The sequence below is a fragment of the Eptatretus burgeri genome, chromosome 2 (assembly GCF_056783735.1).
Source record: "Eptatretus burgeri isolate ZD-2024b chromosome 2, Ebu_testis_v1, whole genome shotgun sequence".
Lineage (NCBI taxonomy): Eukaryota > Metazoa > Chordata > Myxini > Myxiniformes > Myxinidae > Eptatretus > Eptatretus burgeri.
In genome coordinates, this window is record NC_140962.1 from 56,883,913 (window position 1) to 56,901,486 (window position 17,574).

The 17,574-nt window shown below is 47.4% G+C and overlaps 1 protein-coding gene and 1 long non-coding RNA gene across 6 annotated transcripts in view; one reads left to right on the forward strand and one right to left on the reverse strand.

The window, feature by feature from the left end:
- The window catches only part of LOC147032097 (uncharacterized), a 41,605-nt gene extending 26,781 nt beyond the window's left edge, over positions 1 to 14,824 (reverse strand). Inside the window, exons 1-4 of one of the 5 annotated variants that reach the window (XM_085869411.1) lie at positions 13,768 to 14,131; positions 12,473 to 12,561; positions 10,142 to 10,211; positions 712 to 860 (exon numbers count right to left, since the gene is read on the reverse strand). In XM_085869411.1, the coding sequence (XP_085725537.1) occupies positions 712 to 860; positions 10,142 to 10,211; positions 12,473 to 12,561; positions 13,768 to 13,928 (469 nt within the window). In that variant the 5' untranslated portion in view covers positions 13,929 to 14,131. Of the gene's footprint in view, positions 1 to 711; positions 861 to 10,141; positions 10,212 to 12,472; positions 12,562 to 13,767; positions 14,154 to 14,682 lie in introns of those variants that run through there. The other 4 variants (XM_085869412.1, XM_085869410.1, XM_085869413.1 and 1 more) reach the window with 4 other exon arrangements.
- Positions 13,768 to 17,574, forward strand: part of LOC147032098 (uncharacterized) — a 52,431-nt gene continuing 48,624 nt past the window's right edge. Inside the window, exon 1 of the long non-coding RNA XR_015055031.1 lies at positions 13,768 to 13,904. This is a non-coding gene — a long non-coding RNA (uncharacterized LOC147032098). The remainder of the gene's footprint in view (positions 13,905 to 17,574) is intronic.

Sequence of the window (17,574 nt, forward strand, 5' to 3'; positions counted from 1 at the left end):
TGCATGTTGGAGAAATGGTAGGGGACACATTGACGTAACAAAATGGCTGCCAATCAGCCATCTTTGATCTGATCAAGAAACAAAATGATAGCATATGGATGCCATTATTCCTTATCTGCGAATCAAGTTTGAATAAGATCAGTAAATGTATGTCTGAGAAATGGTTGAGGACATGTTCGATACGAGGGTTTTTAAAAAAAAAATTAAAACGGCCGCCAGTCTACCAGTCGGCCATCTTTGATGAGATTGCAAAATCAAGGGAGATGCATGTGTATGCCATCATTTGCTGTGCTTGTGCCAGGTTTGAACATAATCAGACTATGCATGTCTGAGAAATAGTTGGGGACACGTTTAAGTAACAAAGTAGCGACCAGTCGGCCATCTTGAATCTGATCTCAGAAAAAAAAGACGTGCATATGTAAGTCATCATTCACTACTGGTGTGCCAAGTTTCAACAACAGCGGTCAATGCATGTCCGAGAAATGGTTGAGGACGCGTTCAACATCGGCGTTTTGGTCCATACATGTCTGAGATATGGTTGCAGACGCACGCACACACGCACGGACACGAAAATCCAGACCAAATCCATTAGCCCCCATTTTGGACTGTCCAATGGGGATAAAAACTACATCATCCCTGATGCAGATGAAATTCTTTAAAGTTAGATACAGATATAAAAGCTCAATATGTTGGTTACACATTAAGTCATACCAAGCATCTGTGGACAAGTGGAAACAAGGTCATGAGCATTGTCCAATGATTCACTTGAAATGAGGCATCGAACAGCATCAAACGATTGTGGGAGTGAGGGAGAGTCCTCTCGAATGTCAGCAGAAGTCATCATTGAAGGCTCATTCAACCTGCAAGATTTGTTTCATGTCTTAGTCCCTCCAAAAATGTTAAAATAATTACGTTCAACAACATTTTTCATTGTACTAAACTGTCAAGCCTCCCCCCCCCCCCAATCTTCATGTTGCTTTATGCAGCTGATGGAGCTAGTCCAACACACACACACACACACACACACACACACACACACACACACACACACACACGCACACACACACACACACACACACGCACACACACGCACACACACACACACACACACACACACACACACACACGTAGGTGACCTGGGTGGTCGCTATATAATTGCAAACTAGTCATACAGTTTTTGACGGATTGGGCTGAAAATTTTTGACAAAGAGGTTGAATATAGTGTGCATAAAAGCGTGAAAGGCAATTTTTGATTTTCGATTTTTTTATTTTTTTTTAGGATTTTTCAAAAATTTCAAAGTCCCGTTGCTGGCAACAGTGGCGTCCATAGCAACAGTGCTCAAAAGCATACAACTAGATCCTGGTATGAACCTACCAGTCAAGTTTCATCAAAATCGGTTGACTCCTCTGGCCTCCAGAGCTGTCCATTACATACATACAGACAGACGGACGGAAAACCTGAGAATAACAGTAGGCTAGCGACCACCCAAGACACACACACACACAAACACACACACACACACACACACACACACACACACACACACACACACACACACACACACACCGGGAGGAAAAATTAGATAGCCCAGAGATAGAAACAGTTGAGGATTAACGACCTCTCAATACCTGGCGTGGCCGGCAGACCTGTTACGTCGTGAGACGGCCGCATAACCTCCTCCACAGCCCCACGCACCACGGGCCCAAGTTCGAGTTCAGATCGCGCGCCCGTGAAACCCGCGCACCACACACACGTAACCAAGAACATCCACGCATGCACACCCCACGGAGAGTCATTTGTTCCCATTTGTACCACGTCCATGTGTGCTGTCTAAATAGCTCTTCGGTAGCAGAAACTACTGGCTATTATTATATTGCAGTAGCTATTAGTATATTTATATTAATATTTTGTCATGAAAGCACACACAAAACGGTGTAAAGCAAGAAAAAAAAGCCTCCACTTGCAGCAACAAAAAAGTTACTTTTCACTTGCAGAAACTACCGACTATTAATATATTTGTGGAACTATAATAGTATATTTAAATTGCCCAAAACGGAAAGAGCAAACTGCGGAGGTAATTGCTGAAAAAAAGGAATCCAGCGGACTGTGCTGTCATGGATTGCAAAAGCAGGTTACGAAGCACGGCGTTTCACTCAATTAATTTACACTTTCTTCACATTCCATAATGTTTACTTCACTCAAAATAATCATCTGAACAGTTGAAAAAGTTAATATTAATGTTTTGCTTAAATAAATACACTAAGTTATAAAAAAAAAAATAATCGCTAATTTATTAACATTTTTGTATTTCACTCCAGCTTTTAAGACTTATTTTGTCGACGAGATCCGATTCTCAAATCCGACATATTATTTTGAATATTTACTTTAATTTAATCGACGCATGTTTAAATAGGCGGAGCCAAATGGAGAATTAGGACCCCCATTGAGTGTGAGCGAGGAGCCCGAGAGTGTCCAAGGATGCGCCTGATGAAGGATATAATTAAATAAGGCCATTAATTTTCTTCAAAAGTGGTCTATTAATTAACGCAAACACCCAATTTTTACTCTTGCACTTCCTTGGAATTTTCTTCGTATGCATGCAAAGTTTCAGGCTGCTCGGTTTTATAGTTATAGAGTAGAGATATACATACAAGTCTTCTACACATATAAAAGGCAATGTGTGTGTGTGTGTGTGTGTGTGTGTGTGTGTGTGTGTGTGTGTGCGTGCGTGCGTGCGTGCATGTCAGTCAGTGTGTGTGTGTGTGTGTGACTCCTCAACAACTTCAAAACCATAAAACCTAGTAGCCTGAAACTGCATGCATCCGAAGAAAACTCCAAGAACGTGCAACAGTAAAAATTGGGTGTTTGAGTTAATTAAAACACTCCTTTTGAAGAGAATTAACGACCTTATTTAATTACATCCTCAATCAGGTGATCCCCGGCCAACTCGCTGTCTGGGGTCTTAGGCGTTTCCTGTGTAACCTCGCTGGGGTCTGAAGCCGCCATGTTTTTTGGCCTGCTCAAACTTAACTTACCTTGACTTGGAACAGCCGCAACAATTTAACGATAAAGCATATTTTTCACTTTCCTCACTCATATTGAATGCCTGTTCATCATAGGTATGAATCTTTGTGTACATTGCTTTTGTAAGTACGATAAGTTTTCAAATTAGAAGCTTGGAGTGATTTCATGCATTAAATAATACGATTTTCCACGATCTGCTCTCATGGACGAATTAAAGTAAATTGAATTAAAGCTCTCATTAAATTTCTGCCATCTGCTTGGAAATCAGCAAGCATTACTGCCCTGCAGAAAAAAAGGTGCAAAGCAGATCCCTGCAACTACAGACCAATCAACCTTCTCCCAATCATCAGCAAGGTTACGGAATCATCATCACTTCAGACATTAAATCCTTCCTCTTCTCCAATGGCTTGATTTCCGATCAGCAATTTGGTTTCAGACCAGGTCACTCTCCCCTGGATATGCTGCTTCTGCTCTCCTAAGAATGGATGGAGGTTTTTAATGTTGGGAATGAAATCAGAGCCATATCCCCAGACATATTGTGTGCTTTTGACATGGTCTGGCACCCTGCCCTGCTCACCAAAAACTCTCTTCCTCTGGTATCCAAGGCCATCTCCACTCATGGCTCACAGACTTCCTCTCCTATCACAGTGGCCCTAAATGGAGTTCTTTCATCCCCTCCTCCTGTCCAGGCTGGAGTTCCTCAAGGCAGTGTTCTGGGCATGGTTCTTTTTCTGGTTTTCATCAATGATCTCTCCGACTCTGGAAAATCCTCATCTCTTTGCTGATGACTCCACCCTCTGCCGTACCATCTGTCATCCCTCAGACCAGCAAGTAGCAGCTTCTTCGCTCACTGCAGATCTGGGTAAAATCACAAACTGGTCCAACACGTGGAACAAGTCTTTCAATCCGGACAAATCTCACACTCTCACTATGTCTCTCCGAAAGGACCGTTTGGAACCCCCCCCACCACCCCCACTCCCATCCACTTTCTCAACAATCCCTGGAAGAAGTCCTTTCTTTCAAGCTTCAGGGTCTCACTATCTACCATGATCTTTCCTGGGAAAGCCACATTTCCAAGCTGGCCTCCAAAGCCAGTCACTGACTGGGCATCCTCCATCATGCAAAGTCCTTCCTTGGCACACCTGAGCTCCTGACCACATACAAATATTTCGTCTGCAGCCTGATGGAGTACTGCTCTCCCCTCTTGCCTGGTGCTCCTGCCTCCCACCTTTCTCGGCTTCACGCTGTGGAAACCAAGGCATTTCGGATCATTGACATCTCCCGCGATGAGGCTGAGTCTTTGGGCCTCTCACTCTCTCACCACAGGCAGGTCGGTGGTCTTCTGTTTTCTACCGTCTCCTCTCCGGTCTTGAGCCCCCTGCTGTGTCTGTGATTTGTCCCCACCATATTTCCACAGGGCGCTCAAGGTCCACCAACAACCCCCTTCTGGTCAAACTACCAAAATCACGAATCACTGCTCACCTTCACTCTTTCTTTCCTCTTTTTTCCTGCCTTTGGAATAAACTCCCTCACTCTGTTCAATCCCATTCTTCCCTCCAGGCCTTCAAAACAGCTGTTTACCACCACCACTTATCGTTCCCCATCAAAATCCTCGATCTTTTCTACCCCCATTAATCCACCCCAAACCCATCTCCTTCAAATTCCCTGCATTCCTTCCTGAAAGTCCCTGTAATGTCCATCTTGTATTCCCCATGTTCCCCGCCCCATCCCTCTCCCTTCCACACATCTCCTAATGTCTCTCTTCCCCACTGTTTTGTCCTTCCCACTCCCATCCCTCTTATCCCATGCCCCCCTTGCTGTGCGTTGTGTGTTAGCTCTCATACGAGCCTCGACAGGTATACAAAAAATATTTAAAAAAATTAAAAAGCATCTCATCAAAATAATTATTTCACTTTTTAGGATCGGATATCGTCCGGACTAAATAAGTGTTAAAATCTGTTGTGAAATCTGATAATTTAAAGAAATAAGGAGTCTCATAACGAAGCCGATATACCTATTTACTTTAAGCAAGCAAGGCTATATTCCCTCCTCCATGCATACACAAGAATATGTGAAATTTCCAGAGCGTTAAACTTATATTTTTCAACTGTTTGGAGAATTTTATTGGAAAAACAAAATATTTAGGTACGTGCCAAAATTAACCAGCTTCATTGAGCGATATGATTTAATGCATTCACTGGCAAACGTCGCGCCTTGTCCGCCAGAGGGACAGCCGATCCATAGCGTCTAACCAGATTTGTGTCTATATTTTTGGAGGTTTTGTGAGGTGTTCTCCAGGGAATCAAAGCAAATCTGGTAAAAGGTGGACGTTAAAAAAAAAAGTCGGGTGTCTCTGGGAAGTATATGTTTAATGTGTGGCAAAGCCACTTCTTGGTGAGCGCTCTCCAAGCTGCTTGGTTGTTTGTTTCCGTAAAAGTATCCATGCTCTCAATGAAACCTCCATTAGACAGACAAACGTTTCTGCCTGTATTGGGCCCTGCAGGGCCATTTGGTGGCCCTGCAGTGCGTGCGGTTGATGCCTTGGGAGGTGTCTCTTCTGCTGAAAATGTGCAATTATATTTTTACAGAACATCGTTTTATTTTACTTTTTGTGCGATCTCCTTTTCATTTAATCCACCCCTCACTTCGACATCACTATATATATATATATACATATATATATATATATATACATATATATATATATATATATATATATATATATTTACATTAAGGTCCATCCGACAAGGTGTTTGCCATGATTTAGCTGTGAAGGCATACAGCATCGATCGATATTTTGTGTTCTGTGCCTTCATACATTTTTCAATTAAATTTTGCTAATTTCCCATTTTAAATCCTCTTTGGAAGAACTCTTTTAAAAGGTAAATCTTTGTGTTTGCCGTTTTTATGTGTGTGTGTGTGTGTGTGTGTGTGTGTGTGTGTGTGTGTACGTATATAAACTGTATTACCAGAAGGGAACTTGGTGTAAGAGTGTGTGTGTGTGTGTGTGTGTGTGTGTGTGTGTGTGTGTGTGTGTGTGTGTGTGTGTGTGTGTGTGTACGTACGTACGTACGTACGTATATAAACTGTATTACCAGAACGGGTTGGTGTGTGTGTGTGTGTGAGTGAGTGAGTGAGTGAGTGAGTGAGTGAGTGAGTGAGTGAGTGAGTGAGTGAGTGAGTGAGTATGTGTACGTATATAAACTGTATTACCAGAACGGAACTTGGTGTGTGTGTGTGTGTGTGTGTGTGTGTGTGTGTGTGTGTGTGTGTGTGTGTGTGTACGTGTACGTATATAAACTGTATTACCAGAACGGAACTTGGTGTGTGTGTGTGTGTGTGTGTGTGTGTGTGTGTGTGTGTGTGTGTGTGTGTGTGTGTACGTGTACGTATATAAACTGTATTACCAGAACGGAACTTGGTGTGTGTGTGTGTGTGTGTGTGTGTGTGTGTGTGTGTGTGTGTGTGCCTGTGCCTGTGCCTGTGCGTGTGCGTGTGCGTGTGCGTGTGTGTTATCTTCATATATCTCAAAATTTCAGTATGTGGAACGGAGTTCTCACAGGTGTCGAAGTAACCACCTCATTTTCAGTAAGGGTGGTCACAAATCACAGACCAAGTTGTGAAGTTTTGTTCTCAAAGTTTTGCTCCGAGGGCAAAACTCTTCTCCCACACATCTGTCTGTCTGTTTCTCACACCGCCATCCTTCTCGCAGTGTATAACAACATTTGGTGAGGCATCACTTTCCCCACCTCACCCCCCCCCCTTCCTTGCTCTTCTCCTCTTCAAGCTCCCCCCTCTCCCTCCCCTGCCTCACCTCTGTCCTCTCTCTCACCTCTGTCCTCTCTCTCTCTCCTCCCTCTCCCTCCCACCTCTCCCTCCCACTTTCTCCCCCCACCCTTAATATTCCCATCAGCGTCGCCCCTAACAGCTGAAGAAGTGCGAGGGAGGCTTTTACTGTGCACACGATTTGGTGGTTCTCCCATCGCTTCCCGTCCCGTCCTGGCATGCGTGCCGTGAGAGCGTCATTAAAAAAAAAACAACTGCAAGTGCGAAGGAGGTTTTTGCTGTGCACACGCTTTGTCACACATGCCATTCGGCCCATCCTTGTGAATATTCTTTGTATGTATGCAAAGTTTCAGGCTGCTAGGTTTTACGGTTTTGGTGTTATGGAGGAGACACACTGACGCACACACACATTGACATTTATTAGTATAGATTACAGGGTTTGAAAAACATTTTTCCATGCAGAAAACCAAAATAAAACAAATTTCAACTTTTCAATTATATTAATCCAGGGAGCCCAGGGTGGGGGGAGCCAAAAGTCCAAGGAGCTCAGGGTTCAAAAGGTTAAACTAAGCCGAATGACAAAATTTAAGCTCCAGACTTGAACTTAGCATCAGTTCTGACTGCTAAAAAATAGTGTTCATTTTTTCAATTCGGACATTGCTTGGACATTTCCGGGTGCATGGGTTCATATGACCGATGGCAATGAGTAATCGCTTGCCAAGCCAGGCTTTCCATTGGAGTGCTTGCTTGAATGCTTAAGCCACTTGGCGAGTGCTCACCAAGCTGCTTGGTTGCTTGTTTCAAAACCACGAGAAGTGTGCCTATCGCTTCACTGATGGAAATACCAATCTTTGGAATCGTTGAAATACAAATCTTTGCGTTTAAAAAATAAAAATAAAAAAGGGAATAAAAATTAACATTAAACTTATTTTGTTCTCCTCTTCGGACGATTATATTGAGTGGAAAAAAGATTAAGGAATGTGCAGAAAGTGTAACTTCATTTGGCACAACACTGTGCTCTCTAACCTGCTTTGACAATCCATGACGATAGAGTCGACAGAGGTCCCTTTTTCCGGAAATTACGTTCACAGCTTTCTTTTTCCTGTTTTGTGTAGCGATCGGCTTTCATGAAAAAAATATTAATATAAATCTACTAACAGTTTCTGCAATATATCAATAGTTAGCAGTGGCTGAAAACGAAGAGGTACAAAGACAGCACACACAGAGGTCAGACATGATGGGATTTGTACGTGCCTGCATGCCAGCAGGTTGGGGCATGCATGCAGGCAGTCCTTTGCCAGGTAGATAGCATGGCTTTTAATCATAAAATACTCCCGCCCAGTTTTACATGGAACACAACGGTTAAAAATAAAAGTTGTTGTTTGGGTGCTTTTTATCGCCACGGTAATGCCTTGGTACTCTGCCTACACTCCCCTCATGCTTCCTTCCCTTGCCCTTACACTGCCTGCACTCCCCTCATGCTTCCTTCCCTTGCCCTTACACTGCCTACACTCCCCTCATGCTTCCTTCCCTTGCCCTTACACTGCCTACACTCCCCTCATGCTTCCTTCCCTTGCCCTTACGCTGCCTACACTCCCCTCATGCTTCCTTCCCTTGCCCTTACACTGCCTACACTCCCTCATGCTTCCTTCCCTTGCCCTTACAGTGCCTACACTCCCCTCATGCTTCCTTCCCTTGCCCTTACGCTGCCTACACTCCCCTCATGCTTCCTTCCCTTGCCCTTACACTGCCTACACTCCCTCATGCTTCCCTCCCTTGCCCTTACACTGCCTGCACTCCCGTAATGCTTCCTTCCCTTGCCCTTACACTGCCTAGACTCCCCTCATGCTTCCTTCCCTTGCCCTTACAGTGCCTACACTCCCCTCATGCTTCCTCCCCTTGCCCTTACACTGCCGAGACTCCCCTCATGCTTCCTTCCCTTGCCCTTACAGTGCCTACACTCCCGTAATGCTTCGTTCCATTGCCCTTACACTGCCTACACTCCCCTCATGCTTCCTTCCCTTGCCCTTACAGTGCCTACACTCGCCTAATGCTTCCTTCCCTGGCCCTTACACTGCTGACACTCCCCTCATGCTTCTTTCGCTTGCCCTTACACTGTCTAGACTCCCCTCATGCTTCCTTCTCTTGCCCTTACAGTGCCTACACTCCCCTCATGCTTCCTTCCCTTGCCCTTACACTGCCTACACTCCCCTCATGCTTCCTCCCCTTGCCCTTACAGTGCCTACACTCCCCTAATGCTTCTTCCCCTTGCCCTTACACTGCCTACACTCCCCTCATGCTTCCTTCCCTAGCCCTTACAGTGCCTACACTCCCCTAATGCTTCCTTCCCTTGCCCTTACACTGCCTACACTCCCCTCATGCTTCCTCCCCTTGCCCTTACACTGCCTACACTCCCCTCATGCTTCCTTCCCTTGCCCTTACAGTGCCTACACTCCCCTCATGCTTCCTTCCCTTGCCCTTACACTGCCGACACTCCCCTCGTGCTTCCTTCCCTTGCCCTTATGCTGCATTCATTCCCATTAAGCTGCCTTCCCTCCCCTCCCCTCCAGCTTCATTCCCTTGCCCTTACGCTGCCTTATCTTCACCTCACGCAGCTTCCCCTCCCCTCACGCTGCCTTCTTCCCCTCCCCTCACGCTGCCTTCTTCCACTCTCCTCACTCTGCCTTCTTCCCCTCTCCTCACGCTGCCTCCCCTTTTCTTCATGCTGTTTCCCACCACCCCCTCATGCTGCCTCCCCAACCTCACACTTCAATCCCCTCACATTTCCTCCAATTTCTCTCACGCTGCCTCCTCTCCTCCACGCTGCCTCCTCTCCTCCACGCTGCCTCCTCTCCTCCACGCTGCCTCCTCTCCTCCACGCTGCCTCCTCTCCTCCACCCCTTACCCTTGTATGTTTTAGACCCCTTAGACCCTTAACACACCTTCACATCCTTTAAACCCCAACTACTATTGGAACATACCCTTTAGACTCCTTGGATCCCATGGACCATTGTATACCCCTTCAGGCCCTTTGAACCCCTCAGACCTCTCCAGACAAAAACTACTATTGGAAAATACCCTTTGTCTAAACCTTCCCTTCAACCTTTAGCCCCCTTATTAGCCTTTTAGACCCTTAGAGCTTTTAGACCTGTAGACCCTCTAGACCACTTCAGACACACACCACACAAACATCCATGGAGTCTTCTTGCAATATATAGACTATAACAGATTCAAAGTTTTCAAAACATTTAATTTCACCCATTTTAAGAGGTTCAAACCAAAGCACCCAACAAGGATTTTCACAGCAAAGTGGAAGTAAATTTTGCTCACGCCATATATAAGCAGCAAGGATGGTTGATGAAGGTAATGTTCGCTGACTTCCAAGCAGATGGAAGATGACCTAGGGAGAATGAAAGAGTGAATAGAGCAGAATGTTTGTGAACGACAACATGCCATCTTTGGATGAAACCTGTCAGCAAAACGATAGGTAGAAATGCCGAGTTTATCGTATATTCTAAGAAATTTGCAAACAAAACACGTGTTATCTTAACTGGACTGAAACAGATAATTTATATGAATTTCTCTTCTTCTTTCGTATGCAGTACAAGGCTGTGGGGTAGCATTATTGGCTGATGGTGGGCTGTGCCGCTGATGCAATGCCCTCTACTGGTTAGGGAAGAATTTTGGAATTTGTTCATGGTGCCGGCGATTGTTCCAGTACTCTTTGCAATGGACGTTTAACATTCACCAACTAACGGGATATTTAATGGCCAACGAATGTTGGCAGACAGGAATCCCGTTTAACGTCCATCTGAGGGACAGCACACACATTGATGAATCACCCTGCCTGTGAAACACAGCCATGACAGTTTATAGCAGGACTGGGAAACAAATCCAGGATGGACAGCCTTGAGGTACATTTCAATGAAGAATAAGAATATAACTTTGTGGGATCAGCAAATGGAAGGCTGTTTGTTATCCACTGTTGGATTTATATTTTTTTTCATTTCTTATTTACTTTATTACACATGTAGTATATGTCGTTTTGCCCTCGGGCTACCATTGCTGGTACTCAAGTGGCAGCCACATCCATCCATCCATCCATTGGGACCATACTCTGTGCAGAGGATTGGTGCTGCCAAAGCAGTCTCCTTGGCTATTGGGCACAATCCTGGATGGGTCACCACTCCAACATAGGATACCAGCAAGCTGGTACTCATTTTGCTTACCTTGGAAGGATGACAGGCTGAGTTAACCCCACCTGGTATTAATTAATCGATGAGCAGGATTTGAACTCAGGACCTTGTGATCCCAAGCCTGCCTCCCTAACCATCAAGCCAACACCATGCATAGCCACCTGCATCTGCAATTTAAACTTGTAAATAAAACTTGTGTACAGTTGTGTACCATGGTAAAGACTACTCCTGTGTCGATCTCCCGCCTTTTGCAATGGTTCCCCAAATGGGGGGCCACAAATTTGTTTGGCACCAGGCCCACAAAAGGTTAATCTGGCCATTTGTGTGCAGCCTCCTGTCGGATTGGTTGCTTATAAATACAAATTCAAATATTTTATATTTTAACCCCTTTAAAACTCATTAACAATAAACAGAGATGGATTACAGAATCAGCTCTTAAAGATATTCCAACATCAGGACAGGGCTTGATGAAGATAACTCGGGCAATGTCTGCCATTCGAGCCGAGATGCTGTGACCAGATGTATAATAAATAACTAATGTGGGTAGTTCAGCAAACACAACCTGCGACAAAATCCGTAACCGGGCTGAATGCATTTAAAACACTCTTCGAAGATGAACAGCACGATTGGGAAACACATTTACTGCGCCATTAAAATATTAGCTCGACACCTCTTTATCCATGTCAACCTCCACCATGGTTATGTAAGAACGAGCCGATTCGCCACACGGTCACAGATTGTTTAACCCCAATATAGGGCTGGTCAAAAACGATGTAACGCTATTTTTTTCGTAATCTAGGTAATGTAACGTTTCATTACTGTGCATTCTGACAGGTTTGATTAAAACTTACTATTATTACCTTCACATTCTGCGAAAGGTTATGTTTTGGTCGGCGTGTATTTATTTATTTATTTGTAATCTTGTGATTCGTATAACTCATAAAGTATTAAACCGAATTGCATGAAATTTGGTGGGATGATTGGTTATTAGCCAGGAAGCATTCGATTAGATTTTGGGATCGTTTGGGTCAAAGGTCAAGGTCAAGGTCACAAAAAGGTCAAAACCGTCTTTTTACGATAACACGGTCAATTTTTATTCAATTTGCATGCAACTAACGCCAAAATGTTCAGAATTCAACGCCTCATCTTGTGATATGCAATATGACACAATGACGCCCATAATCTTGTTACCGGTTAGGGGTCAAAGGTCAGGGGGGTCACGACCTTGAAAAATATGCGATTTTTGTCATAACGCGGTCGATTCTTGTCCGCTTTACATGAACCCAGCACCAAAATGTTCAGAATTTAATGCCCAATCTTGTGACACAATGACGTCATAACACATGTCACCGGTTGGGGTAAAATGTCGGGGGGGGGGGTCACGCCCTTGAAAAATATGCGGTTTTCGGAATAACTCAGTCAATTCTTCTTTGATTTGCATGAAACCAGCATCAAACGAGATTACCTTCTCTTGTTGAAACGTTGTATTCACCGAGCTTGCGAGTGAAGACTCGCCAAAACGACGTGAGTTGATTGTTGTTTAGTCCGTAGCCCCTGGAAGTCGGGGGAGGGGGGTCATGACATTATAGATATGTGGTTTGTGTCATAAGACCATTCATAAGAAACCAGTTCCCCACACTCATACCAAGAACAAAAAAAAGTAGTGGCGGCGAAGGTATGCGCTCTATGAGTGCCCGTTCTAGTTCTTCATATGATTAGATTTTTGGGGGTCCCTCATCATGATTAACACTCGACCAAAACAAAGCCAATGGAAATATGACGCAACAAACAGAAACCTGGACAGTGTATAATCAGCAGAGGCCAACAGGCTTAATGTGTTAGGCCCAACAGAAAACCAAATAATTTCATCTTGTGGTGGTTGGAGTCAAGGGACCAATGTGGGTGGGGTCCGGCAGCTGTCCGACCAATGGGTGCACATTTCCAACAACAGCAACACCACCAACAAGAAGCAGAAGAATAAGTGAAGAAGAAAAAGAATAAAAATAAGTGAAGAAGAAGAACAAGAATAAGTGAATAAGAAGAAGAATACGATAAGTGAAGAAGAAGAAGAAGAAGAATTTAATAAGTTAAGACGGATAAGGGAAGAAGTGAAGAAGAAGAAGAAGAAGAAGAAGATGATAAGTTAAGGATAAGGGAAGAAGAAGAAGAAGAAAAGTTAAGGATAAGTGAAGAAGAAGAAGAAGAATATGATAAGTTAAGAAGGATAAGTGCAGAAGGATAGGGTAGAAGAAGAAGAAGAATAGAAGTTAAGAAGGATAAGTAAAGAAGGATAAGGGCAGAAGAAGATGAAGAAGAGGAAGTGCAGAAGAAGAAGAATATGATACGTCAAGAAGGATAAGGGTAGAAGAAGAAGAAGAAGAAGAAGAAGAAGAAGAAGAAGAAGAAGAAGAAGAAGAAGAAGAAGAAGAAGAAGAAGAAGAAGAAGAAGAAGAAGAAGAAGAAGAGAAGAAGAAGAAGAAGAAGAAGAAGAAGAAGAAGAAGAAGAAGAAGAAGAAGAAGAAGAAGAAGAAGAAGGAGAAGAAGAAGGAGAAGAAGAAGAAGAAGAAGAAGGAGAAGAAGAAGAAGAAGAAGGAGAAGAAGGAGAAGAAGAAGAAGAAGAAGAAGAAGAAGAAGAAGAAGAAGAAGAAGAAGAAGAAGAAGAAGAAGAAGAAGAAGGAGGAGAAGAATAAGATTTATGAAGAAGAAGAAGAAGATTAAAGAGAAGAAGAAGAAGGATATATCACTGTTCTACTTATCGACCTGTGACATGTCTCAGGTAAAAATATTGTTACTCGTTTTTCCTGGAAGTCTTGCCAGAGATTCAGTAAGGACAGTTTTCTGAGGTTCTGCTCCAACGCCTTCAAGAGTATTAAATGCGGGAACTTCATCATTCCAAGGTAGGTATGGCACAGAAAGTGCATTTTTGACGGGAGCACAAGCAAGATAACCTAAGGGCTCTCAGATCGAGATAAACCCTAAACTCCCTAAAGGGTAAACCTGCGATCGGAAACATCACGGAGGGGCAGCGGATGTGTCAATTTCGACCAAATACACGCTTTACCTCAAAACTAAAACAGTATACACACACACACACACACACACACACACACACACACACACACACACACACACACACACACACACACACACACACACACACACACACACACACACACACACACACACACACACACACACACACACACACACGTCTTATGGTGCTCCATTCGAACCATGATTGTTTTAAATTCAGAGGATCGTTTCTGATTCGCCTGCACAACCCGCCGAAGATAGAATAACCCACTCATTCTTCATTTAAAAAATAAAATAAATGTACTTTAATAGATCTACGAACGTCTAGATAGGCCACATTTTTACATAGTACTTCGTTGACGAGTATCGAGTTGGTTTTGTATATCCGACTGAGGAGACCGAAAATTTTAAAATTATTTCCTTGTTATTTGTGTTTCAGTGAAGTATTTCTCATCGACTCAAACCTGATCCGCACCGACACGATCGGGAATTCATTGATCAACTTCAACCTCGGGAGACTCGTGTAAATCACGTGACAAAACACAAAACTCTTATCGTGCGGATTTCGGAACACGTTTTATGACCTGTTCGTCTAAAAATAACTTCCATTTTCGCTTTATAAACTTCTATATTACATTTTACCTCGTACGGACCTTGTGTGCAGAGGGCAATGACACTTCAGTTGAATCGATCTGGGGGATTTGGGATTTTCACATAAATTATTTCGATGAGAACTTCCGACTTCCGGTGACCAACAACCACGTGACATTGTGAATACCACGAAAACGAGATGTTTTTTTTTAATTAGTAAACTTGTGAAAATATCAACACTTTAAAAGTAAATGCGTTGCAGGTTAGGAATATGTTATTTTGACATAACACTAATATATTTAGAAATAACAGCAAGTTAATTTAGTCACCAATAATGTTACGGAGAGGAGGGGAACGGAGGAAGAGAGAAAGGAGGAAAGGAGCGGGGAAGAGAGAACAGAGGAGGGTGGGGGAGGAGGAGAGGACAGAGGAGGGTGGGGGAGGGGAGAGGATAGAGGAAGGTGGGGGAGGGGAGAGGATAGAGGAAGGTGGGGAGGGGGAGAGGACAGAGGAGGGTGGGGGAGGGGGAGAGGACGGGGAGGGGAGGGACGGGGGGAGGGGAGAGGACAGGGGAGGGGGAGGGGGAGAGGACAGGGGAGGGGGGAGGGGAGAGGACAGGGGAGGGGGAGGGGAGAGGAGAGGACAGGGGAGGGGAGGGGAGAGAGGACAGGGGAGGGGGGAGGGGAGAGGACAGGGGAGGGGAGGGGGAGAGGACAGGGGAGGGGGAGGGGGAGAGGACAGGGGGAGGGGAGGGGGAGAGGACAGAGGAGGGTGGGGAGGGGGAGAGGACGGGGGAGGGGGAGAGGACGGGGGAGGGGGAGAGGGACGGGGAGGGGGAGAGGACGGGGGAGGGGGAGAGGACAGGGGAGGGGGGAGGGGAGAGGACAGAGGAGGGTGGGGGAGGGGAGAGGACAGGGGAGGGGGAGAGGACAGAGGAGGGTGGGGGGAGGGGGAGAGGACAGAGGAGGGTGGGGGAGGGGGAGAGGACAGAGGAGGGTGGGGGAGGGGAGGGGGAGAGGACAGAGGAGGGTGGGGGAGGGGAGGGGAGAGGACAGAGGAGGGTGGGGGAGGGGAGGGGAGAGGACAGAGGAGGGTGGGGGAGGGGGAGAGGACAGAGGAGGGTGGGGGAGGGGGAGGGAGAGGACAGAGGAGGGTGGGGGAGGGGGAGGGGGAGAGGACAGAGGAGGGTGGGGGAGGGGGAGGGGAGAGGACAGAGGAGGGTGGGGGAGGGGAGGAGGGGAGAGGACAGAGGAGGGTGGGGGAGGGGAGGGGGAGAGGACAGAGGAGGGTGGGGGAGGGGGAGGGGGAGGGGGAGGGGGAGAGGACAGGGGAGGGGAGAGGACAGAGGAGGGTGGGGGAGGGGGAGGGGGAGAGGACAGGGGGAGAGGGACAGAGGAGGGTGGGGGAGGGGGAGGGGGAGAGGACAGGGGAGGGGAGAGGACAGAGGAGGGTGGGGGAGGGGGAGGGGGAGAGGACAGGGAGGGGGGAGAGGACAGAGGAGGGTGGGGGAGGGGGAGGGGGAGAGGACAGGGGAGGGGAGAGGACAGAGGAGGGTGGGGGAGGGGGAGGGGAGAGGACAGAGGAGGGTGGGGGAGGGGAGGGGAGAGGACAGGGGAGGGGAGAGGACAGAGGAGGGTGGGGGAGGGGAGGGGGAGAGGACAGGGGGAGGGGAGAGGACAGAGGAGGGTGGGGGAGGGGGAGGGGGAGAGGACAGGGAGGGGGAGAGGACAGAGGAGGGTGGGGGAGGGGAGGGGGAGAGGACAGGGGAGGGGGAGAGGACAGAGGAGGGTGGGGGAGGGGAGAGGACAGAGGAGGGTAGGGGAGGGGGAGAGGACAGAGGAGGGTAGGGGAGGGGGAGAGGACAGAGGAGGGTGGGGGAGGGGAGAGGACAGAGGAGGGTAGGGGGAGGGGAGAGGACAGAGGAGGGTAGGGAGGGGGAGGGGGAGAGGACAGAGGAGGGTGGGGGAGGGGAGAGGACAGAGGAGGGAGGGGGAGGGGGAGAGGACAGAGGAGCGTGGGGGGAGGGGAGAGGACAGATGGTGGGGGAGGGGAGAGGACAGAGGAGGGAGGGGAGAGGGCAGAGGAGGGAGGGGGAGGGAAGAGGACAGAGGAGGGAGGGGGAGAGGACAGATGAGCGTGGGGGAGGGAAGAGGACAGAGGGGGAGGGAAGAGGACAGAGGAGGGAGGGGGAGAGGACAGATGAGCGTGGGGGAGGGAGAGAGGACAGATGATGGTGGGGGAGGGGGAGAGGACAGAGGAGGGTGGGGGGAGGGGAGAGGACAGGTGAGAGAGGGAGAGGTCAGGTGAGGGTGGGGGAGGGAGAGGACAGATGAGTGTGGGGGAGGGAAGAGGACAGAGGAGGTAGGGGGAGAGGACAGAGGAGGGAAGAGGACAGAGGAGGGAGGGAGAGGACAGAGGAGAGGGGGAGGGGAGAGGACAGAGGAGGGAGGGAGAGAGGACAGAGGGAGGGAGGGAGAGGACAGATGAGCGTGGGGAGGGAGAGGACAGATGATGGTGGGGGAGGGGAGAGAGGACAGAGGAGGGTGGGGGGAGGGGAGAGGACAGATGAGGGTGGGGAGGGGAGAGGACAGAGGAAGGGGAGATGACAGATGAGGGTGGGGGAGGGGAGAGGACAGAGGAAGGGGAGAGGACAGATGAGGGTGGGGGAGGGAAAAGGACAGACGAGTGTGGGGGAGGTGAGAGGACAGATGATGGTGGGGGAGGGGAGAGGACAGAGGAGGATGGGGGGAGGGAGAGGACAGATGAGGGTGGGGGAGGGGAGAGGACAAAGGAAGGGGAGAGGACAGATGAGGGTGGGGGAGGGGAAGAGGACAGAGGATGGTGGGGGAGGGGAGAGGACAGATGAGCGTGGGGAGGGGAGAGGAGAGTGGAGGGTGGGGGAGGGCGAGAGGACAGATGAGGGTGAGGGAGGAGGATAGGACA